General features: G+C 41.5%; 1 protein-coding gene and 1 pseudogene across 2 annotated transcripts in view; both read left to right on the forward strand.

The window, feature by feature from the left end:
* Cluap1 (clusterin associated protein 1) overlaps window positions 1-24,551 on the forward strand; it is a 30,983-nt gene that overhangs the window by 5,251 nt on the left and 1,181 nt on the right. Inside the window, exons 4-12 of one of the 2 annotated variants that reach the window (XM_051181302.1) lie at window positions 142-321; window positions 3,213-3,308; window positions 5,073-5,156; window positions 9,092-9,225; window positions 13,058-13,199; window positions 14,502-14,574; window positions 17,781-17,888; window positions 21,993-22,048; window positions 22,324-22,380. In XM_051181302.1, the coding sequence (XP_051037259.1) occupies window positions 142-321; window positions 3,213-3,308; window positions 5,073-5,156; window positions 9,092-9,225; window positions 13,058-13,199; window positions 14,502-14,574; window positions 17,781-17,888; window positions 21,993-22,048; window positions 22,324-22,380 (930 nt within the window). The remainder of the gene's footprint in view (window positions 1-141; window positions 322-3,212; window positions 3,309-5,072; window positions 5,157-9,091; window positions 9,226-13,057; window positions 13,200-14,501; window positions 14,575-17,780; window positions 17,889-21,992; window positions 22,049-22,323; window positions 22,381-24,551) is intronic. The other variant, XM_051181303.1, reaches the window with a different exon arrangement.
* Window positions 10,557-10,647, forward strand: LOC127219920 (uncharacterized; annotated as a pseudogene).

The raw sequence follows: 24,551 nt of genomic DNA on the forward strand, positions 1-24,551 counted from the left end.
CAGTGCTTAGAAGTCTAAGATGGGAGAATTGAGTTTGAATCTACCCTAAACAGCTGCATAGTGAGTTTCAGGCCAGCCTGGGTTACATAATAAGATCCTGTCTGAAGAAAACAAAACAGAAATGTGTTTGTCTCAAAACAGGCCACAAAGGCACATATAAAACTCAACACTAAGAAGCTTTATCAGGCAGATGGGTATGCTGTGAAAGAGCTGTTGAAGGTCACATCCGTTCTTTATAATGCCATGAAGACCAAAGGCATGGAAGGTTCTAAAGTAGGAGAGGAAGATATCAGCAAATTCAAGTTTGATCTTGGCTCTAAGGTAAGGATGGTGAAGTCTGTGTCTAGGGAATGTTCAAACGTTCCTCAAATTGGCATAGAATACGTCTGACTTGCAGCACCCCTTTCTTTGGCAGTGGACTCAGGGCATCTATCTAGTCTATGATAACAGTTTGTTCTCATTATTGTGGAGATGAAATCAAAGTCACAATAAATCCAATTGTTTTAAAGCCTAATTTTATCAGACCATTTTCAAGCACTGGGGATACAGGTATAAACAAAGAGGACAAAATTCTAGTTCCTGTTGTTCAGTTGGAGGAAGCAGAGTGTAAACAACAATGATAAAGTTGTGGAAGGTCCGATGCAGCCAGTGCCCTGGAGAAGAGCAGAGCAGTGTGGGAATGGAGTGTGTGAGGGGCAGGGCTGTCCTACACAGGGCCAGCAGTGGGGCCTCCAGGGGAAGGTAATGATCCCTTCCCTCTCACTTCTGCCAAGAAGGAATAGGCCATGAAAGTGTGGAATGGGGACTAGTGTCCCAAGATGAAAGTGTACTTTGGATATTTGAGAAAAAAGAGCAGAAGCCCTCTGGTGGAGGCTAAGAGGAAATATAGCAAATCCTCTGGCTTCAAGAAAGCCTTTGACTTTTACTCTGAGGTAGGCAATGGGGTTTTCAGCAGAGTTGTATAGGCTTTGGATTTCCTCTCAGCCAAACAAGATGGCATGCGCCTGCATTCTCAGCTGCTCAGGAGGCTGAGACTGGAAGGCCCCTTGAGCCAAGAGTTTAAGCCAGTCTTGGGAATTAGAAAGTCCCCATCTCAGAAAAGGTAAGGCCTGGTGGGACTCACTTAGTGTTGAGCTGCCCGCCCACTGAGCAGCTTATAGAAGTAACAAGCCAAAGAGAGCTAACTTGTTATTATTCACTTACCGTGCTGATATATGGAGACTTCAGACTAGGGGAAATAGCAACTGCTCATTTCCTCTCTGCCCATGGAATGGACACCAGTCCATTTAGGACCAGAGTCCCCAGAAAAAGGCTCTAGAAATTCCACAGACCTGAGATGGGGAAAAGGTCAAGAATGGAAAACTAAGCCAGGTAGTAATGTTGCAGGCCTTCAATTCTGAGGCAGAGGCAGAGGCAGAGGCAGAGGCAGGTGGATCTCTCTGAATAAGAGGCCAGCCTGACCTACAGAGTGAGTTCCAGACAGCCAGGGATACACAGAGAAACCCTGTCTTAAACAAATAAGAACAAAAAACAACAAAGTGGAAAACTACTAGGTTACCATATAAGGGTGGGAAAGCTATCTACAGAGTTTTCTCACATCTTGCCATAAAAAGGCCTCATCAGAGACAACTAAAGAGGTTCTCAGCCCAAGGCTCAGATGGGAAATGGGGTCTTTGGGGGCACAAGCCCCTCAGACCCCTTCAGGGTCCAGCTAATGTTCTACAGAAGTTGAGAGAAATGTCTAAGGGTAAAGGAAACAGTCAGCTCACAGGAAACTTCCCTTCAGCATCTCTTTATTGTCCTACCTTTTTTCTTCTGTCTCTCTCCTCATTCTTCTGTCCTAACTATCTATAATTTCTAGGCTCTAATTCTCTGTCTCAATTCTGATCCCAGTTTTAATTCTCTGCTACATTCTTTTTCTTCTTCATTTTTCTATGTTTACTAATTTCAGCCAGGTTCTGCCCCAGCTTCTGCTCTTGCTCTTTGCTCTCCCCAGATTATAAAGACCTATGGAATCTTGCAGGTCTCCATCTGAAGGCCACATACCATTTACCATTTAAGTAAATGGTAAGAAACAGAGTCATCCCAGCAGCTCACGGTGCAGTCATTCCAAATGTGAGGAAAGAGTACTTTCTTTCCCTAACTAGTGGGCTGCAAACGGCAGCTTAAAAGGAGAAGTCTCTTCTGCTATCTATAGAGGTAGCCGTATAGGACCAAACTAATAAGAGAAATAAGGAAAGTGTGTGTTATATCCTGTACTTTTGAGTGTATAAAACATCTTAAACATTTTGTGGTTGGTGGTCATAAATGCCGGGCTTTCTTGGACTGGAGATTTGTCTGTTTACAAATGTGTCCTCAGTGTAAGTGTCAGGGACAAGGGACAGAGGAGCCCATGCAGCATTTGCCAAAGCACAGTGACATTAAAAGCATTTTAAATCTTAAGATACATTTTTCTGTCCAGCCTGTACCCCTACCAAAGAAAGAGAAGTTTGAACAATGGCCATAAAACGGAGGTTAGGAATCTGTGCCAAGAGTTAATTATTGTCACTAGTACTGCAATTAGGTTACTCTGCACTATTTACCGTGGCTCAATAAGTCATACACCTGGCTACATGGCCTAGTAACAACATTGTATTATTTTGGTAATAGTTTAAAATCCTAAATTTGATGTTATCAATATACCCCAAATGCATAGGGGAAATTGTGCCCAATAAATGATCTAATAGTGCTGAACTGTGGGAAATAGATCCCAAGTTTGTAACAGAAGAGGATAAGCTAAAGCAAGAAATTTACAAGAAACAGCCACTTTATTCACAAGGCAATAATTCCAACATAGCAGCTTTGTGGAGGGAAGGCTAAGGCTCTGGCCTTGGATGCTGCAGAAGAATGTCTCTCAGGTTGCCCCTTTGGTCATTCTGTTAGAGACCAATTAGAGGCATGTCAGCTTTCTGTTGCTTATACTGCCTAGTTGTGAATTTAGTTTGACTTCACATTTGGCTTTCTGAGAGACCAGATGTCCTGAAATTGATCCCATTTGAGCTTAGTGTTCCCTAAGTTAGCGTCCTAGGAGCTGTGTTCTACAGCAGTAAATAGGGCTGCAGAAACATGTGCTCTGTAGTTATATACCTGTCTGAAGGAAGTGATGGAGGTCCAGAGAGTGAGCTGAATGCCTGTTGAAAAATGAAGTTCTGCATTTGCAATTTTCCTTCCAGATTGCAGACTTGAAGGCAGCCAGACAGCTTGCTTCTGAAATTACTGCCAAAGGAGCATCTCTATATGACCTGCTGGGCAAAGAGATTGAGCTGAGGGTAAGTAGTGTTCAGTTTTGGAATGAGTTTTCCCTTGCTTATAATTCTTCCAATCTTTACTCAACTGTATCTGATTGAGTGGATTAATGTATGGGAAACTGGTATAGGATATGAACCTTTTCCTGATTCTAATGGACGCTGGCCCACAGATTTTAATCTTTTTAATTAAAAATATTTTTTCATACAGTATATTTTAATCATATTCCTTCCCCTCCTCCAACTTCTCCCAGATCTCCTTTCCTTTACATACCCAACTTCATGGTTTTTTCCCCTCTCTAAAATACAAAAGACAACCAAAATAAAACAAAATGCATAGAGTCCGTTTGTGTTGGCCAACTATTTATGAGCACGAGGCTTGCCCTGGAGCATGGTTAATACACAGTGTCATTTCACTGAAGAAAACTGATTTTCCTTCTCCTAGTAGCTATCAATTGCAAATATCTCCTTGGTTAGGAGTGGGACTTTATGTCTACTTCCCCTTTTCCATGCAGTGATTGCGAATATCTTTAGCTTCTAGGTCAGGACTGGCAAATATACGGTGTGAAGCTGTGACTTTCTTCCTTGTACCTCTTCTCTGCATTGCTCCAATGGTGTAACTCTTACTCCCTGGCTCCTAGTACTCACTGCCCCCCCACAGACTTCCCCAGCTTTCCTGCTGGTATCACTGTCACGGGATATGACCTGGGCATTAGGAGTTTCAGATGTTCCCCAGGTGATTATAACAAAAGTGTGTGGCCAGTGATCTAAGTAGCACTTCCAGGTAGTCAGAGGAAGATGTTGCTATTAAACTTGGCCTGCTGTCCAGTGCCAGTCATGCAACATTCTCCATCTGTTCCATTGAAAACAGCTGTTCAAGCACGGTTCCCAAGCCTGGCTGAACATTGAACACAAACCCCATGCCCAGGCTAATTTAATACAAGTCAGCATCAGGTTCAACAAAACAGCAGTTTGGGAAGCACTGGATTTAGAAGAAAAGCATTATGGAGTCCTTATGTGTGCACACTGAAGGTGTTTAAAGCACTCGTTCTCAGTCTAACTTTTTTTTTTTTTTTTTAACTTTAAACACACTTCATTTCCTTACCCTCTCTCAAATGTGTCAGCCTTCATTGCTCCCCCACTGTTCTGCCATTTCATTGTGGAACCTAACCTCCATTCCTACTCTAGGCACAAGCAGAAGTGGAAGCTTAGCTCTAGGGGATAATGATAAACAGATAGCTTTAACAGTGGTTAATTTTTATGGGGTGGGTCATCTAAACAGAAGCAAATTTAGGAGTAAAGGTAATGGATATTAATTTCATGTTTGCCATTTGAGTTGGGGGCACACAGAGTCTTGAGCTAAAAATGAAGACTTTAAATATGAGGAGAGCCCACGTAGGCATTGGAGGATATTTATAGAAGGTTATGACAAGAGATATTTTGTACAGAGATATACACTAGTATAAAATTTTGCTTTTTATTTTCTTATGATGTCAGAGATTGAATTCCAGGCCTCATATTTGGTGAGCCATAGTCTCTACCACTGTGTTAAACATTGGAGAATTAGTATAATATATATGTCACACGTTTTGGGGGGGGGTCATTAGTGGACATGAAGGTGAACATCTGAAATCCAGCAGTTTGGAGTCTGAGGATGGGGAGATTCACATTCAAGCATGTCTTAGGAAACAACAGGGCTCTCAAGGAAAAAAAAAAAAATGGCAGCTAATAGAAATTAAAAACTGAACTCTTCACTGCAAACTGTGTAAGTTATTTTATCTCTCCTAGGAACTGAGAACAGAAGCCATTGCTAGACCTCTAGAAATAAATGAGACTGAAAAAGTGATGAGAATTGCAATAAAAGATATCTTGGTAAGATTATATTGCTATTATTTGTTGTTTTTACACCTGGGACTCAAAAAAGTATTTTCTCTGTGTATCAGAAAAAGAGGAGCCTAGAAACAAGAGATATTTTAGGGAATAGTTAGAGACTATTTTAGGATTTCTATATTATAGTTACTACTCCCTTCAGAAGTAAAAGTAGTTTCTCAAGTTGTTAAAAATTCACTTTTTTTTCTTATTTTATGTATCGATCCCAGTTCCCTCTCCCTCTCTCCTTCCCTCCCTCCTCCCTCTCTCCCTCCCTCCTTCTCTTCCACTCTTACATCCCACCCCCCCCCACATTCCACAGGTAGGGTGATGCCTTCCAGGAGGGGTCAACAAAATCTGTCATTTGGAGTAGGGACTAGTCCCTCCCTTCTGCCTCTAGGTTAAGGGAGGGCCTAGTGGCACAATGTCTACTACAGATCAGAAAATTCACCACTTTTAAAGTAATTAAATAGTCCTATTTCAATATTTTGGAGAATATTATCCTATTTTATTCAGCCAACTCCTTACTGCTGGGCATTTAAATGATTTCCAGGCTTTCTTTTTGTCTCTATGTAGAGAAGGGTTTTGAACTCAGGGCCTTGTATATACCAGACAAGTACTTTACCACTGAGCTAATTGCAGCCCTTCATTCTAAGCTGCACTCTCCAACAATGAATACTCACCATCTTTTCCCACTCACTCACGGTCAGTTAAGTTTTGTTAGAGATGCATACACCTGTAGATGCATCATGTGTTTATATATGTATATATCTACCATCACACTTTGCTAAGCTCTGGCTAAACCTAGCACCTGGATCTTGGCCTTTAAATACCATTCTCCACTAATGGGAGCCAGAGAACCCAGGAAAAATGGCTTATTCCAGAGCTGATTATTGTGCCAGGAGGAAGAGAGGTGTTCAAAGATTATAAAGAGTCTGCAGAAGAGACATAGTGCCAACTTGATGGGCTTCCCCTGACTAAACCAGCGACTGTTTACACATCAACATAAATGAATTACAATCGTTTATAGTATAGATCAGTGAAATAGGAAACAATCAATTCTCAAATTAAATAGCACTTCAAGGAAGCTACCAGTACAATATTTTGTTGTTGTTGTTGTTGTTTGGAGACAGGGTTTCTCTGTATAGTTCTGGCTGCCCTGGAACCTGCTCTGTAGACCAGGCTGACCTCAGACTTTCAGAGATCTGCCTTCCTCTGTCTCCAGAGTGCTTTACAATACTTACTATTACAAAGAGAAAAAGAGTAAGTTCTTAAGTAGAAACCTAGCATCACCCCACAATAAAGTGAGTAAGTGAAGCATCATAATTAAATAATTTGAAATTATGGCACCTCATAGCATAAAGCGTTTTCTGTGGTACTCCTGCCAAAGATGCTTAACCTGAATATATTAGACTGGAAGCATTCTATCAAATGACTGGCTGATGCTTTCCAAAAAGTAGGGTCTTGAAATCCAAGGAAAGCTGAAGAGCACATATGACTGTAGAACACCACAGAAACATGACAGCAGACTGCCATGTTGGTTCCTGTCTGCTGTGGATAACTTCCCAAGTGCAAGCAGGAAGACAGGAATGAGCCTGAGATGGTATGATGGCCATGTGCTGTGCTCATGTCTGGTTTTCATGTACTTAATAGGAAATCCAAAGGGATTGGAGGTGAATGAACATCAGTCACTGGCAGTTTCCTCTCACCTAGGTCAGGGGAAAATGCTTTATATTATAGTCTATCTTTTCTTGAAAGGTATGACTTAAAAATCTATAAATAGCCATATTTTGTGCATGCCAGCATTCTGAATCAAGTGAACATGACCAAACATGCTATCAGCACTGAATGTTAAAAGCTGGTCCTGGGCAGCTCTTATGAGCTCCGAATTGTCATAAAGTCTTTACCTCTGATGCTTGGTAATTCTAAAAGCAAAGGGCAAAACAACAGTACAGTGCTCAGACAGGATCATGGAGTATAGGCCAGTTATTTCAGAAATCGGCAAATGTTTGTTTCTTACATGAGGAACAGATAGATAAAAGACTAAAAGCTCAGATAAATTCCCTAAGCTGCAATATGACCTTGAATCAGAAAATAGTCATTATCAGTAAGGTTGCTGATTGAGGGTACTGGAGAGATGGCCCTGCAGTTAAGAGACCCAAATTCAGTTCCCAGCACCCACATGGCAACTCAAAACTACCTGAAACTCCACCTCCAGGATATCTGATGCTTTTCTGTTCTGGTTTCTGTGGGCACCGCACTCACATGTTCATAGACATACACATATACAATGTGCATAATTTTTCTTTAATCTTAAAAAAAAGAGTTGTTGAATAAGGCCCACCTTCCTATTGGAATAAATTTACATTTGTATTGGAATATTTAATGCATTTGCAATAAATGAATTTTTTTTTTTTGCTTTTTAAAATTTTGTGTGTATGAGTGTTTGCTCCTGTCACTTGGGTTTTGTTTGTTTGTCATTGTTATTTTCTTTTAAGACAGGGTTTCATTATGTAGCTCTGTATGGCCTGGAACTCACTATGTAGACCAATCTAGTCTCAAACTGAGAGATCTGCCTGTCCTTACCTTCTGAGGGTTAAGAGTAAATACATGCACCATTGTGCCTGGCTCTGTAGTGATTTTTAAAGGAAGAAACTGAGAAAGAGTGAGCTGAGCTGGAGGTGCAGCTCAGTGATAGCATGCTTGTCTAGCTATGCCAGGGTTTTGAGACTAATCCCTAGGCACACACACAAAAAAAAATTCCACAGAAACGATTAGTTTACTTACACCAAAGGGGAAAAAAGAAGCCATATATTCACTGGCAATAATTATATTTTCAAAAGATGCCCTGTCTTTGAGATTCTTAGAGAGTGTCTAGTCTTATGGCTTCTTTGTGGATCCCATGGTTTGCAGAGACCTACGTGTAAACAGCCAGGAAACCTTTATGGCATGGTGTATGTGCAGAGTACCAGAATGGAATCCCACCCTGCTGTCAAGAACTTCATGCAGGGTTGGGCAGTCAGACCTGGTTCATACACACCCAGGCTGTGCTTCCAACTCCTGTGGGGTTCACTCAGTGCTCTGCACCATGAGGCTCCCAACACCCAGCTTCTCATAGTGTAAATATGAAACCAACACATTTATTGTCGCCGTGCTCACTTCACTCAAACTTAAAAAGATAGGAATGCTTGTGTATATAGCCAGTGGTCTTTGACCCCTTTATGCCAGCAGCCCAGAATCTAGACCCTTTTCCAAAGCTGCATCTCACCAGAATGGCTAATTGCTTCTGCACTGACTTTACTAATAAAGCAGTTTCTTCACTTATTTTTAGTTTTTGGTTGAGTTACTTTACCATAGAAGGAAAAGGAATCTTCTTTGTCCATCAAAACAGACAGTGCTTAGGCTAGTCCATGAGAGTTTTGTTTTTGGTCCCCTCCTAAGCCAACCGTGTGTGTGTGTGTGTGTGTGTGTGTGTGTGTGTTGGTCCCCTCCTAAGCCAACCGTGTGTGTGTGTGTGTGTGTGTGTGTGTGTGTGTATTAAGGCAGGCTGACAGTGCAAGTTGCAAATTGATCAGTGCCCACTCCTAACCAAGCAGGCTGGCTACAGATCCTAGACCTCTCTGTCTTTATTAGGACACTCTTCTTTCCATGAACAGAAGCATCCACTTTTCTTGAAAAGAATGGTAATTTTTTCTATCTGTCATCCTTCTTTCACTCCTGTCTCTGGAAATAGTTTTTTAGATAAATTGCAATAGGGGAGGGGTAGTGTTTTGTTGTATGTTGTGTTTTATGATTTGTGTTTTAATGTACGGTTTGTGTGATGTTGCTTTGCCCAAAGTATTAAGGAGTTCTGTGCCCAGAGTCAGGTGACAGCTCCCCCCCCCCATCTCCATCCCCACCCCCTGGCACTTTATCTCACTATTTCCTATTCAATGTAGGCACAGGTTCAGAAGACTAAAGACCTGCTCAATAATGTGGCCTCTGATGAAGCTAACTTAGAAGCCAAAATTGAAAAGAGAAAATTAGAACTGGAAAGAAATCGGAAGCGACTGCAGACCCTACAGAGTGTCAGGTAGAGTGAGTAGCCAGTGTCTGTGAAAGGTGGAAATAAGGTTGAACGAACGTAAGTGGCATTAGCTGTTCAAGCATCAAAATGCAGTCTTATGCACCGAGACCCCATGTCACAGTTTCTTTGCTGCCTGTCCTAAAAGCAGACTGCTACACTGGCTCGCTCTCTGCACTGCTTTCAATATGTCTGCAACATGACTTAACTCAGGAGTTCTCTTCAAAGTTTTTGTGGTCTCTTTGAACATGAGACAAAATAAATGCAAATGATGACTTATACCAGGCTTGCCCTTCTAAAATCTTGTCATAAATTATTGAAACAATACACGTCCATCTTTTGGTTTGAATAGATTTTAGACTTTTCAATTTGACAATTCCTCACCAGTTACCAATTTATCTTTCTTATGATTTTGACTCTGGAAAACAGTCCCAGGAAATAGAGAAGTGCAACGGTGGCCCAGAACATTGCCTGTGTCAGTGGAACCTTTCATGCATTCCTCATATTTGCCTTGTGCTCTTCTCTTTACTTGGTTTATATCTTCCCCCGTTGGCCTCAGTAGTTTTTGCTTTTCTTTCCACAATTTGGGAGTGAGCATTGGCAAACAGAAGGCACCCAGGGTCCTCCCATTCGTGCCAGGGCCTTGCTCTTTCCTCTGCTGAAGTCACTGCCATGAGACTCCTTGGATTCACTAGCAAAGTCATCTCTAAAGCATAATTAATTCTAGTTAAGCCCTAAATGATGTCTGTTTGGTTGGTTTTTCAAAACAGGATCTCACTATGTATCTCTGGGTGTCCTGGAACTCATTATATAGTCTAGGCTAGCCTCATACTCACATTGATCTGTCTGCCTTTGCCATCCAAGTGCTGGAACTAAAGGCATGCACCACCACTATACCCTGCAAGCCCTTTTTAATAGGTAAGTTGCTTTATTCTAGTTTAAAAGATTAATGTTCTCTTTCCATCTCTGTTTTATCCTCTGTCTTAAGTTATTTTCTATTGCTGTGACAAAAGTTACCAGGACCAAGGTAACTTATGAAAGAAAGCATTTAGCTGATCTTATGGCTTCAGAGGTTAGAGTCTGTGATGGAACAAAGTCATGGAAGCAGAAACAACTAAGAATTCACATCTTAATCTACAAGCAGGAGAAATAGAACAAGTCTTTTGAAACCTCAAAGCTTGCCCCTGGCACACCTTCTCCAGCTAGGCCATAACTTCTAATCCTTTCCAAGCAATCTTACCAACTAGGGACCACGTATGCAAATATGTGAGTTATGGGGGTCATTCTTATTCAAACCACTACATTCCCTATTTCTTGGGTTATTTTAAAAATTGTTTTAGGTGTTTGCTTCAGCAGCACATATACTAAATAGAATTAGCATGGCCCCTGCACAAGGATGATTCACCAATTCATGAAGTGTTCCATATTTTTGGTATGTACTCTCTTAATACCATGGACAAGCAAGCTCAGCAGCCAGAACTGATATTTCAGTGAAATTGCCAAATTAAAGTGGCCCAAAGAGTTTGGAGGGATGTGTAGGACAAAGGGTGTGTCCACAAGTTTGTGCCTTACTTGATTGCTGGCATCCAACATTCCCATCAGGACATTGGTACCAAGAGCTTAACCCAAGCCCAGGCTTTGATGTAGTCAGGGGAACTTAAATTTGAGAAGAGAATATACTCAGCTCAGGTGGAAGGTGGTGTCCAAAGCCTTCAGGATATACCTTGAATTTTTCAGGAAGTTTCAGTCTCCCAGCTCCTGGGCTAAAGGGACCCTTATGTCTTAGCATCTCAGCCACTAGAGGAGATGGGACTATAGCCACATTCCTCTACAGCTAAATCATTTTTAAAAATTTATAGCCGGGTGGTAGTGGCACATGTCTTTAATCCCAGGACTCAGGAGGCAGAGGCAAGTGGATCTCAGTGAGTTTGAGGTCAGCCTGGTCTACAAAGCAAGTTCCAGGACAACCAGGGCTATTACACAGAGAACCCCTGTCTCAAAACACCAAAACAAACAAACAAACAAACAAACAAATATCTATATGCAGGGATGGTCTACCTACATGTATTCCTGTGTACCATGTGCGCACCTGGTGCATGTGGAACCCAGAAGAAGGTACTAGATCCCATTGAACTGGAGTTCTAAGCTGCTAAGTGGGTGGTGGGAACTGATCTCTTATCCTTTGGAAAATCAGCCAGTGCCCTTAATTGCTAAGACATCTCTCCAGCCCCTCATAGTTTTTAAGAGCAGAGTTTTCCCATTAAGATCAATAACAAAATCAGGCATGATATTTTATGCCTATAATCCTGGCACTTGGGAGGAGCAGGGAGGAAAGGAAAGGAGAAAGGGATGGTAAAATTAATGCTAATAGGAAAAAAGAAAATGTAGTCAACCAGTTGAAATAGCATTTTTTCACAGGTTTTGAATTTTATTTTGTTTTAAAACAGCTCTCATTTGCCGTAGCCTCTTTACCTGTTTGGAAGATGTTGATGGAAGTTTCTGTCTCACCTGGTCCTGCAACTCTTTAGTCCCAAATAAACACACAGGGGCTTATATTAACTATAAACTGTTGGGCCAATGGCTCAGGCTTCTTATTGGCTAGCTTTTAATTATTAACCCATTTCTATTAATCTATGTATCTCGATGTGGCCTTGGCTTACCAGATAATGCCCAGGCATCCTATCTTCCCAGCAGCTACATGGCACCCCATTACAACTCATTCTCTGCTTTCCTCTTCCCAGCATTCTCCTTGTCTGGTAGCCCCACCTATCCATCCTGCCTGTCCATTGGCCAAAACAGCTTTATTCATCAACCAATAAAAGAAACATATATTCACAGTATACAGAAGGATATCCCCCATCAGGAAGACTGTTTTGTATTATACCAGCAAAGATAACACATATGTTTAATTTACTGATTTTGAGCTGGGCAGTGGTGGTACACATCTTTAATCACAACACTCAGAAGGCAGAGGTAGGCAGATCTCTGTGAGTTTGAGCACAGCCTAATATACAGAACAAGTTCCAGGGTAGTCAAAGCTATACAGAGAAACCCTACCTCAAAAATAAATAAACAAACAAACAAATAAATAAATAACATTGATTTTCAGAGATGCGTATGGCACATGACTATGTTAACCCTTTTGGACCCTGTGATCCATTGAACTGAAATCCACAAAACTACTTGCTAATAGATTTACTTTTTAATTTTTTTTTTAAAAAAATATATTCCTGGCTGGGTGTAATGACATATGTCTCTAATACCAGTGCTTGGAAGACAGATAGATCTTTGTGAGTTCAAGGCCAGCCTGGTCTATATAGAGAATTCCAGACTAGTTGGAGTGAGATAGTAAAACCCTGTCTCAAAAAATGCGCGCACACACACACACATACACACACACACACACACTCCTGTCTATAGCTAATTTAGGGAAGTCTGGAAAGGGCTTACATGGTGGCACACATGTAAAATCCCAAGACTCAGGAACCTGAAAAGGAATTCACCAGTTCAAGAACAACCTAGGCTACATGAGATCCTATCTTAAAAGAGAGAGAGAGAGAATATGTATTGCATGCAATGCATGTAGTTGGTGGTTTATAAGTAGCATTTTACTTAATCTTCCTATTTTTTGGTGGGGAGGGGTTATAAAGAAACCATGGGTAAAAACATAACTTCATTTGGTGGGTAGAGAGGAGAATAGGCAAATTACTTTTAAGCAATTATCAGAGTGGGGACCTTATATAATCAGAGGTTTAATAATGATGGAAGTTGGAACTTAAATACAAATTTCGAACTACTGTAGATTGACTAACTTATTCTTTATTTCACTTGCTCACTTTAGGCCAGCCTTTATGGATGAATATGAGAAGATTGAGGAAGAATTGCAAAAGCAGTATGACATTTATCTAGAGAAATTCCGGAACTTGGCTTACCTGGAGCAGCAACTTGAGGATCATCACCGAATGGAGCAGGAGAGGTTTGAAGTAAGTCTTTCTGGGGTTACTCTATACTTTGAGACACATCAGTTTGTATATATCATGGTGTGAGAATGCAGGTCTATAAGCCACTAGAGTGGCTCCTCTGCCTTGCTGACTACACAGCATGGATTCTTGGTTGTTGAGTATTTGATGTGTTATCAGGGTTTGGGCAGTGAGAAGTGGATATGGGTCAACTGTAACCTGTGAAGTAACCTGGAAGGCCTGTGTTTGCTTTGCCCTTTTCCATGCCCAATACAAGGGCACTTTTTAATGCTTACAATACTAAACAAAATTTAAAAGTAAGGTTTTTAGTTTTATTGGTGTTTAGCACTTGTACATGTTTGTGTGTTATGTGCATTTTCACATGTGTGTGGGTGCATGTGCATATGGAGGTCAGAAGTGTACATCTGGCATCTTCCCTTTCTGCCTTGTTCATTGAGGCAGAGTCAATATTTGCATAATGGGTGTGTCTTGCTTTGTTGTTCAGCCCAACCTCTTGCTTCAGCCTCCTAAATGCAGGGACTATAACATACATTAAGCCCAGCTTAATCGGGGCTCCATTTGACAACTTACTTAACATTTTGCTTCCTTCTGGCCATACACCAGGAACTAAGACCAGTATTTCTTTGCTATCTTGCCATCATGATCTGCCATTAACATTTTTCGATTGGAGTGGTGACTCAGTACAGCAGAAACATGGAGACAGCTCTGCTTTATTTTGTTCTGAGCAGAGAGCTGTGCCTGTCTGTGTTAGACACATTTCCTGTTTCCACTACCCTTGTAGTCACACCTAGTGAACTTCTGTTGTCACTCATTTCTTTCAGAGTTCTAGTGATAGTAGGAAGAGAGTATGGGGCTAGAGCATCAAATGCCTAGGCCATTCCTACAGGCTGCTGGGTAGTTGGCAGAGAAAGTGCACAGGTGTGTGGACCTCATAGGTTACTTAGGTAAATTTTTTAAAAAGATTATGAATGCCTGTTTTCTGTATTGGTATTTTTCCTGCATGTATATCTGTGCACCATGTGCAGTGCCCTCAGAGACCAAAATAGGACATTCGATTCTCTACATTGGTGTTATAGATGGTTGCAAGCCACTATGTGGGTACAGGGAATTGAACCAGGGTCCTCTGGAAGAGCTGCCAGTGCCATAAACCACTGAGCCATGTCTCCAACCCACTTAAGCAACCTCCTAAAGTCTCTGTTGTTGTTGTTGTCCTGTATGACAAGCACTGCAGTATTCACACAGTGGTGTAGAATCAGATCATCCACCAAAGGTCATCATTCTCAGTCTGGTCTTGCTCCTCCACAGGAAGCTGAAAATACTCTCCGTCTAATGCAGAATAAGCTAAAGGAAGAGGAAAAGCGGCTGCTCAAGAGTGGAAGTAAGTCTGCTAGTTCTGACAAGTATCTTCAGCTTTAAGAAAGTTACTTGTGGATTTAAGGTGTGTGTGTGTGTGTGTGTGTGTGTGTGTGTGTGTGTTTGCAGTGGAACACATGTTGAGGTCAGAGGACAACTTTGTGATAGGTTCTTTTTCCTTCCCTTTATATGAATTCCTGAGAACCAAACTCAGGTCATCAGGTTGTTGACAGATATGCAATGACTTACCTTTCTCTAGCAGAGTTACTTACATTTTAAGAAATATTTTATTTTCTTTATATTTTTCTTCTCAAATTTTAATTGTAATAAGAACATAGATGATATTTGCCCTCTTAAACATTAACAGGCCTGTCATTGTTGACTAGAAGTGCAAAAGTATTTCCTGAAAGCAATTTTCTCAAAGAGACTGAAACGGCAAGCACAGGGCCTGCATAGGTCTGTACTAGGCCCTCTGTGTAGATGTTGTATGTCATGTAGTTTGGTGTTTTTGTGAGACTCTTAACAGTGGGAGCTGGGTGTATCTCTGACTCTTTTGCCTGCTTTTGAGACTCTTTCTCCTACTGGGTTGCTTTGTCTGGCCCTGATATGAGGCTTTCACCTTGTCTTACTGTAACTGTCTTGTTTTGTCCTGTTTGGCTGTCGTCTCTTGGAGACCTGCTCTTTTCTAAAGAGGAAATGAAGGTGGAATGAATAGATCTGGGGGTGGGCTAGGAGGAGTGGAGGGAGGGAAACTATGGTTAGGATATATTGTATGAGAGAAGAATCTATTTTCTTCTGTGTTTTTGTTTATGCTTTTTGTTTTTGTCTTTCAAGACAGGGTTTCTCTGTGTAGCTCTGGCTATTCTGGGACTTACTCTGTAGATCAGGCTGGCATCAAACTCAGAGATCTGCCTGCCTCTGCCTCCCAAGTGCTAGGATTAAAGGTGTGTGCCACCACCGCCAGGCTAGAATCTATTTTTCAATAATAATAATAATAATATCAAAGCTTGCTTCCAATTACATAGCATCTAACTAACATTTATTTCTTACGATATCACATTTTTGTCTGTTACTGCTACAGTTAGCTTGAATTTTATGTAATAAATAATTATGAAAGACAAAATGTTCCTAGTATGAATGGTCCCATTGTAGGGCAGGCTAATTGTTGCATGCAGTATCAGTGAAGAGACCACTTGCTTGGCAGATCCCATACAGTCATCCAGGCATGCTCAGCAAGGTTCTCACCTATAGAACAATGCACTAAACTTGAGGCCTAGATTCTGGGATTCCATGATAAGCTAGCATTGCTCACCAGTACAACACCAAGGCATCCATTCAACGTTGGGAGCCATAGCAGTGTGTGGTCTTACTGCTTCTCCACCGTTGTATTACCCTGACTCACTTCTCTTGCTGTTTCTCTGTTTTCATGATAACATGTCTTTATTCTCATGGTCAAGACAATATATCTGACCATCTCGCTCTTCCCCCAACCTGCCCGTTCCCTTTGTGTTTGTCTTTTTTTGTATCTGTTCTCAGAGAGCTCTCAAAAGAGAGCAGGGATTTCTGGGAATCCTCTAAGAGCAGGTTTAGAAAACCTGAAAAGTGTCTCTAGCCAAGCCACACCTGCTGCTTTAGTTCAGGGTTAGTCAAGACAGAAATCAAGTGGTATAGTCATCTATATTTCATTGAATATCATAATTTTTGTGGATGAAGTAAGAAGGAAACTAAACAGGGTGATTTTGTGTTATAGTTATTAAATTATGTTAATATGGATCCATCTTCTGTATAAAGATTTTTAGAAGACTGTGTTGGTGATCTTGAAGGATCCCTTTGTGACAGTGTCACCAGCTCTAGGCATTCCTTCATGAGCTCAAGAACACAGCTCTTCCTTTGGCTAAAGGAAGCAAGTTACCTTCCCTAGTGCCTGAGTGGATACAGTTATCAGTTATCTCATACTAGCACAAAGCGAAGCCTTTTGGAAAACCAGCAACTGCTGGATTTTCAGGCTGACTTCTAAGTCAGTGTCAGACCAGCAACTGCAAACCCTTCCAAGTCCCTCCTTCCCAAACCCCTGTCACTCCCTGGGCTTAGTAAGGCATGAGGCAATGAGAGCTTTTTCTCCCCATTATAGTCTCTCTCTTTTGGTTCTGTCTATAAAATGTTCAGCTTACAGGCACAAAGTCTATGAACAAGTATTTTCTTAACGTATATAGAGTGATTTCAGGGCTAGAAACGATGACTTGGTGAATAAGAACACTTGGTACTCTTCCAGAAGACCTTAGATCGGTTTCCAGCACACATACAAGGTACCCCACAACTGCCTTTATCATCAACTCCAGGGGATCCCAACATCCTCTTCTGGTCTCTACAGGCCTTCCCCACACATGTGGCATACAAGCACACACACACACACACACACACACACACACAGAGAGAGAGAGAGAGAGAGAGAGAGAGAGAGAGAGAGAATTTAATTTTAAAAAAGTGATTGTTCTTGAAAAAAAAAAAAAACCAAAAAAGCAATTGCACTGAAAATACCTTTTATAGAGTTCATGCATGAACACCCCCAAAAATAAATAAAATTTATTTTAAAAATAGCTTTCCTAATTAGATTTGTGTGTGTGATATTAAGGATTAGACCCAGAGTTTTACAGAAGATAAGCACATGCTCTAGCACTGAGCCATAACCCGGGGACCCAATGTAGCCTTTACTAGAACTTTCCCCAGTGAAGAAAGTCATGTGTGCTACTGCACTTTTTTTCTCAGGACAGCCCGCTCTGCTGCTCAAGCATGGGTTCTGTGCTTGCCTCCACCTTGCTTTATTCTTTCTCATCTCGCTCCACTTCTTTATCTTTGTTATGGTCAGGACTCTTAGTGACAGCCTGGCATAGGACAAAGTGGCTTCCCCCCTTAACCCCTGAGCCCTGGTTAGCCAAGGGCTTCCAGCTACCTTGACAGCCAGCTACTCAGGTTGTGAAGAATTCAGTCTGCCATAATAAGATCCACATTCTTTTTTGCTTTGAAATTTTGCTCTAAGCAAGTACAGCATATTATGAACTTCATTAACACTTCACTAGTACCTGAGAAAATTCAGGAGGTCTCATAAGATCTTATAGCTGAAAAGGGGCCAAGAAAGGCAGATGCTTTTGCACTGAAGCCTTAATAGACAGGAGACATTTGGCTGTAATGCAAGAACTGCTCCTTTATTCTGCCTTCTCTTGTTCTGGTCAGGTAATGATGACTCAGACATAGACATCCAAGAGGACGATGAATCTGATAGTGAGCTAGAGGAGAGACGGCTATCTAAGCCTCGGACGGCCATGGAGGTGCTCATGCAAGGTAGTGTAACTCCTTCTGTTGCCCAGCTTCCTTGCCTGTTTCTCAGAACATCAAGGGCAAAGTTGGATGAGTGCTGTTAGCATTGAGATCCATGGATCCACAGAGATCCGTGAAGCCATTCCTGCCTCAGTTTATATTATTCTTTAGGCTCTGTCTGTCATACTGCTCATTGGTAATCAGTGTCTCTAACAGTTCTTTTGTTCAATTTCATGTAGCTAAACTTCCCTTTAATTTACAGTGTACCTCAAGATGACCTTGAACCTGGTCCTCCTGCTCTACCTCTTAGGTTTTGGGATTATGGCATGCACCACCATGCCCAGCACATGTAATGTTCTTTCTTCTCTGTGGCCCTGGGAATTGCTGATTCACAGATAACCTCAGAAATGGCCTCTGCAACTAAGCTCTGTATTCTACTCATTTGGGGTCAGTGCAATTACATCCCTGTGGCCAAGGGATTAACATAGAGTAAAGGGATCACATGAGTACCTCTAATAAAAAATAAATAAATACCTGAAAATTCCTTAACTTAAGTGGGACCAGATTATATCATTATTCTATGACTTTTATTCTGGCAATTAAATACATTGGGGCTGGAGAGAGGCTGAGTCAGTAAATTGCTTACTGTGCAAGCATAAAATATGGGTTTAGATTCCCAGAACCCATGTAAAATGCCAAATGCTGCAGTGCCTGTCTGAAACCCTCGTACTGGGGGTGGGGGGGGTGAAGACAGGAGGATCCCTGAGGCTTGCTGACCTGTCCTCCTGAATCAAGTCTCAAAAAAATAATATGGAGCTATGCAGTGGTGGCACACACCTTTAATTCTAGCACTTGGAAGACAAGTAGATCTCTAAATTAGAGGCCATCCTGATCTTCATAATGAGTTCCAGGTCAGCCAGGGCCACATGGTGAAACCCTATCTCAACAAAAGCACAAGCATATCCTTACATAAAGGCATCTGTCTAAATTTTTCTCTCTTTAAAACTATTGACTTGCTGGTTGGCAGAGGTGCACACCTTTAATGCCAGCACTCAAGAGGCAGAGGCAGATGGATTTCTTGAGTTTGAGGCCAGCCTGGTCTACAGAGTAAGTTCCAGGACAACCAGGGCTACACAGAGAAACCCTGTCTCAGAAAAAAAAAAAAAAAAAAATACGGAGGGTAATATAGGAAGATACTGATATCAACCTGGCCTTCCCATATACACACACATGAATATGTATGCACACATATGCTACACTCACACCCAAATTAAATATGTTGTAACTGTTGTGGAATATTCACCAGAGAGGACTGCTTGGACATGAGTTTAAGCCAATAGAAAATTTTTATTAGCTAGCTTGAGACTACACTGGGTATTTGGGATCCCATTGTAGCCCCGAGCCTTTCTCAGGGTGAGCTTTTATGCACAAAAACCATGTTCTGACCTGACATACTTCAGTTATAAGAACAGTTAGCTAGAAGTAGTACTACATAAGCCAAAAAGCTTGGTATATTAGAGACTTTCCCATAATGATGGATTAGGTCTTTGTTTTAGTTTTGGCAGGTGGTGCTACCTACATGCTGAGTTTTACGGCCTGAATGGTACTTCCATCATGGAGTCAGTTGTGCTGAGGTCTGGGACTCTGTTGTAGTAACTGTCCCTATATCAGTAAATAGAGATGTGCTTTATTCTTTTTAATGGATACTTCATATTCCATTGCATAACTGTACCCTTAATTTATTTGGCTATATACTGAGATATTTAATTTCACTATTTTTCTTGTATATACTTCTTTCTACATATATGCAAGTGTTTCTTTAGTGTTCATCATTTCAAATGGTATTCTTTTTTTTTTTTAAGAAAGGACCAATTTATTACTTATCTTGAAAGGTAATCTTATAAGAAATTTTAAAGGAATCAAAAACCTAAACGTTTGTATATGAAAAAGAATCAGTCAGCTCTACCTTTAAACTTAGGGAGCATACCCACTCATTAAGGAGATTGAAAGAAGAAATGGGTTTAAGGAATTAATTATCACCTTGGTCATCAAGCAATCCTAGCAAGAAAGTCATGTCTGCTAATGATAATTGGGCTGCTCAACTATGTGCCTTTCTAAAACTTTAGATTGCCTTCTTGTTTTTGTTTTGTTTTTTTTTTTTTTTACTTCAAAGCTATTTAAACAAAAATATCTTAGTCTAACTTTGTTATCAAATGTGATTCTTCTGTTAAAACTTCTGTTAACTTTAATTTTTGTTTTTGGTACAGGGTCATGCTATATAGCACAGGATGGCCTCAAATTCAGAGTCCTTGCACTACAAAGGCCTGAGTGCTCAGACTCTCAAACTGCAGGTGCCACCATGCCCAACTGTAAACCCTAATTTTGATAGCTACTCAGTTTCCCTATATTTACATTTCTTACCCATCACCCAGCTAATGTTTAGCACACAGGTACTGTATTGGTCTTTTGAGACAGGTTCTCATTTTGTAACTCAGACTGGGCTCAAACTCTAAAGCATTGGTACTGACTCCAGCCTCAGCCTCTAGAGCATTGGTACTGTAGAGAGTTGTTTATACCTCATAAGTTTCAGAGGTGTTGTCATCATCTTTTCATCATTTTATGTTAAGTTTGTTGTTAGCAGCTTCTGTTTATGCTGGGCCCAGCTGTCTTCATTCCTCATGTGCACTTCCCATTGGATGATTAATTGCTTTGCTTTCTTTTGTAACCTTTCACTTTTTCACAGCTTCATGACATAAACAGAGGCTAACGGTATGTCTCCCATTTGATGGATGGGAGCCAACACTAGAAAAAGGTATATAACTGACTCAGTGTTAATCTAAGGCAACAATTCATTCAAATCCTGCTTAAGTACTTAATTTGCAGAGTAAGTTCATATAGTCCAGTTCCAAAAACTATGGCAAGGGCCTTCAAATGCCATAAAGCTTTGTACCTTGTGTGGCCCAGTGCTCAGTTGTCTATCTGGACCTGCCATGAGCAACCTTCTGCTCTGCCTGGACCCAGCCAGCAGTGACCCTACTATCATTTTCAATTGGAAACTTAAGCCTAGATCCAAGTACAGGAGACACTAGTTCATAAAAGAATATTTTCTTTTTCAACAGATACCATGATACTAATAATAGAATGTAAACTAATAATAGAATTCAGTGATTCCCCCCCCCAAGGATGTGTTTTAAAAATACTCTTGATTGCTGGGTGGTGGTGGTACATACATTTAATTCCAACACTCAGGAGGCATAGGTGGGCAGATCTTTGTGAGTTTGAGACCAGCCTGGTCTACAGAGCAAGTTCCAGGACAGTCAAGGCTACACAGAGAAACCCTGCCTCAAAACAAACAAGTACTCTTGATTCCTGGTTGTTTTGTGGTGCTGTAGACTAAATCCATGGCCTTAAACATATGGATAAATATTCTACAACTTACCCATACCCCCAGCCTTCATGTATAATTTTTTGTATGTAAATTTTCATTACATTCATTTATGTGTGCACACATGGGCACACATCCAAAGAAAACTTTTGGAACTCAGTTTTTTCCTTCTACCATGTAAATTCTGGAGATGGAACTCAGGTCAATAGGCTTAGTGGCAAGTACCTTTACCTACTGAACCATCTTGCCAGTCCATGTTAACTTTATTGGGTTTGTTGTTGTTGTTGTTGTTGTTAGTTTTTTATTGTTGTTACTGAGACTTAGTACAGCTCACTATGTACCTCAAGCTAGCTTTGAGCTCCCAGCAATCCTCCTGCCTCAGTCTCCTGAGTGCTGAGATTACAGATGTACCCTATCACATGCTGAATTTTATTGCCCTTTTTTCATCTTTCAAAGAAGAATTGCAGAGCAGGGCATGGCAGCACAAACTTGTAATGCCAGCACTCTAGAAGTTGTGGAAGGATCAAGAGTTCAAGGCCAGCCTCAGCTATATTCTCAAAATAGAAGGGATGGGGGATATAGGAAATGGATGATTATTTGTTGATAATCCTACTTAGTTGGAGCTTAAGTACATTTTTAGTAAGAACTTTAGTATTTTCTAGTTTTTCAAGGGAAAGCAAGTCTTAAATGTCATTTCCTGCCATATTTTCCAATTTATAATTTCATGCTTTTGTTGTTCTCAGGAAGGCCAAGCAAACGCATCGTGGGCACAATGCAAGGTGGAGACTCTGATGAAGATGTGAGTCCTAGTACCCTCTCTCCACTCCTGTGCCTCCTGGTCTTGGGGCTGTCCTTCTAGATTAGCTCAGGTGCTGCCAGAAGTCAGGGACTACCTGTTCCCAGCACATTGCTTGAATGTGACGGAGTTTATCAATAGCTTGTTTCTCATTTCACACAAATATGCTTGCCCTTTTTGGTTTTTTTTGTTTTGTTTTGTTTTGTTTGTTTGTTTGTTTGTTTTGTTTTGTTTTTCCTTTGCCTTCTCACTGTTCTTTCCATTCTCGCTTTCCAAAGATGGAAGCAGCACCAGTCCTCTTAGGTAAATGCAAGACTCCCAGCTCCAGGAAGCAGGTTGGTTTTCTTTTCTTGCCTCATCTGTTTGTTGGTGTGTGTCAGCCTGCTCAGGGCCAGCAGAGCCTCTCTCCTCCAGGGTGATGCTTCCTCTCTGAGGCAAGAAATCCTCAGAATAGATGCCATGGAGAGAAAGGCAGAGTGGTCTCTTGCACCACCAAACTCAGGAGGGTCAAGCACCAAGACAGTCATCAGGCCCTGAATTATAACAGAGATGAAGTGCTGATGCCAAGGGCCATGGTCCAGCACCAGCCTTTCTTCAGCACCATCCTATGATTCTGGAGCAGGAATATAAAAAAGATGTCCTCCTAGACCAGGGCCTTAGAGAGGCCCAACAGGAGATTGAGGTCTGGCAGCTAGTACCTTGAACTCCACCAGGTAGATAACTAACTAGAGAACTTAACCAGAAAGGGAAATCTGGGTTTCAAAGTGGCAGGCTGAACATACACTGCCGGACCCTCTGAGCCTTCCTGCTGTTGTATTCCCTGCCAGTGCTACTTGGTCCATTTCACAAAGGTTGCTGGAGAGACATCAATCCCAGGTCAGTTTGTAAGGTATAAGCCTATCTGGGGTGTGGCACTGGTGCCTGCTTGCACAGGGACTAAACAGGACCATATGCTCTTGTTTGAAGCTTGGCTTACTAAGTGCCTCAATGCAATGTTGCTTAAATCCATAAAGCAAGCTGGCCCTTGTCTTTCTGGTCAGGAACAGAGAAGCTTGTACCTTGAATTTTAGAGGACTCAATGGAAAGTCAGGGAAATCACTCAACAATAACTTTCTTCTTAACAGAGAGGGTACTTATGATAAGGTAGCGCTCATCCACTCCTGTCCACCTGAGTCTGAAACAGGGAGGATCTGGCCTAAAGCAACCAGTGCTTCCTGGGAAGTGGTGTCTGTTCTGTTTTATTTGCTTACATGCTTTAAGAATGAATGCATCTGCAGTGGCTTGGGTCTTCCCTCTTGTTTATTTCATGGAGACTGTTCACACAGCTCCTGTCACACTTGCACTTTATGCTTTTTATGTGCTTGTTCAACATGAATTTGTTGGATCCTATCAGTGTTGGGTCTGGAATGCAGCAGGAGGTGAAAAATCAGTCCTTGCCCTTGGAATATATATGTTCTAGTAACAATCAAGTAGACGTACCACAGTCATAGGTATTAGGGAATAAATAAAGTAGATTTAGGAGACAAGAAATGATAGAGACAAGGGATCTTTTTACATGTTCATGTTGGGCCTCTCTAGTGAGAAACTGAAGCAGAGACCTGAATGAGGGAAAGGGTGAGCCATGTTGGGGTGGGCAGAACCCCTGGGCCTAGGGAGTGTGGACACCTACAGTGAGGCAGTGGCAGGATGGCGGGAACTTGGATGCAAGTGGTGAGAGACAGCTGGGACAGAACTGTGCAGGGTGTATTGTAGACCCAGTGAGATAGGAGATGTTGGAGAATTGTCGGGAGTAGGGTGGGGGGGGTGAGATTCAGAGGTGGCAAGTGCAAGTGTGTAAGTTGTAGGTGAGGATGTCTTAGCCTGAGGCCGTAATGGTGTTGGTATTGAGAAGCAGATAGATTCTGGGTGATTCTGAGGTTTGATCATCTTGTTTTGTTAGTTGATTGCACCAGGGTGATAAAGAAGAGGAATGCAGAATGCTTCAATGGTGGAACTCACTGAAAGCCTAGGGTTTTAGCTGATTGAGACAGAAGTGACTTGAGAAGGCAGTCAGGAAAAATTTAGAATTTAAGAAACAGGGCTGGGCCAGAAGTAGAACTTGGGAGCAGTCCATATTTAGATGGAAGCCATGATAAAGATGTGATTTCACTATTTGGAGAGCAAGAAAAGAGGAGATCTGCAGTACCTCTGTATTGCAGAGGCCAGAGAATTAAAGAGGATCGGGTGAAGGAGTTGGAGTGCACTATACAGAGAGCTAGGGACAGAGGGCAGACTAGAATGTTAGCCATGGAGGGTGGGGAGGTGGACTTCAGGAAAGAAGGGTGTGTCAGTGACAGATGTGGCAAGGACTGAGGATCCAATCCACTGGATTGGAATCCTTTCAGTCTTGACAAGAGTGGTTTGGGGTTATGGGATAGAGCCTGTTGTACTTACGTAATGGGAGGGGGACACTTGATAAAGCAATTTGCCCAAGGAGTTCATTCTTTATTTTTTTCATTGTGAAACA

This window comes from Phodopus roborovskii, unplaced genomic scaffold, assembly GCF_943737965.1.
Source record: "Phodopus roborovskii unplaced genomic scaffold, PHOROB, whole genome shotgun sequence".
Taxonomy (NCBI): domain Eukaryota; kingdom Metazoa; phylum Chordata; class Mammalia; order Rodentia; family Cricetidae; genus Phodopus; species Phodopus roborovskii.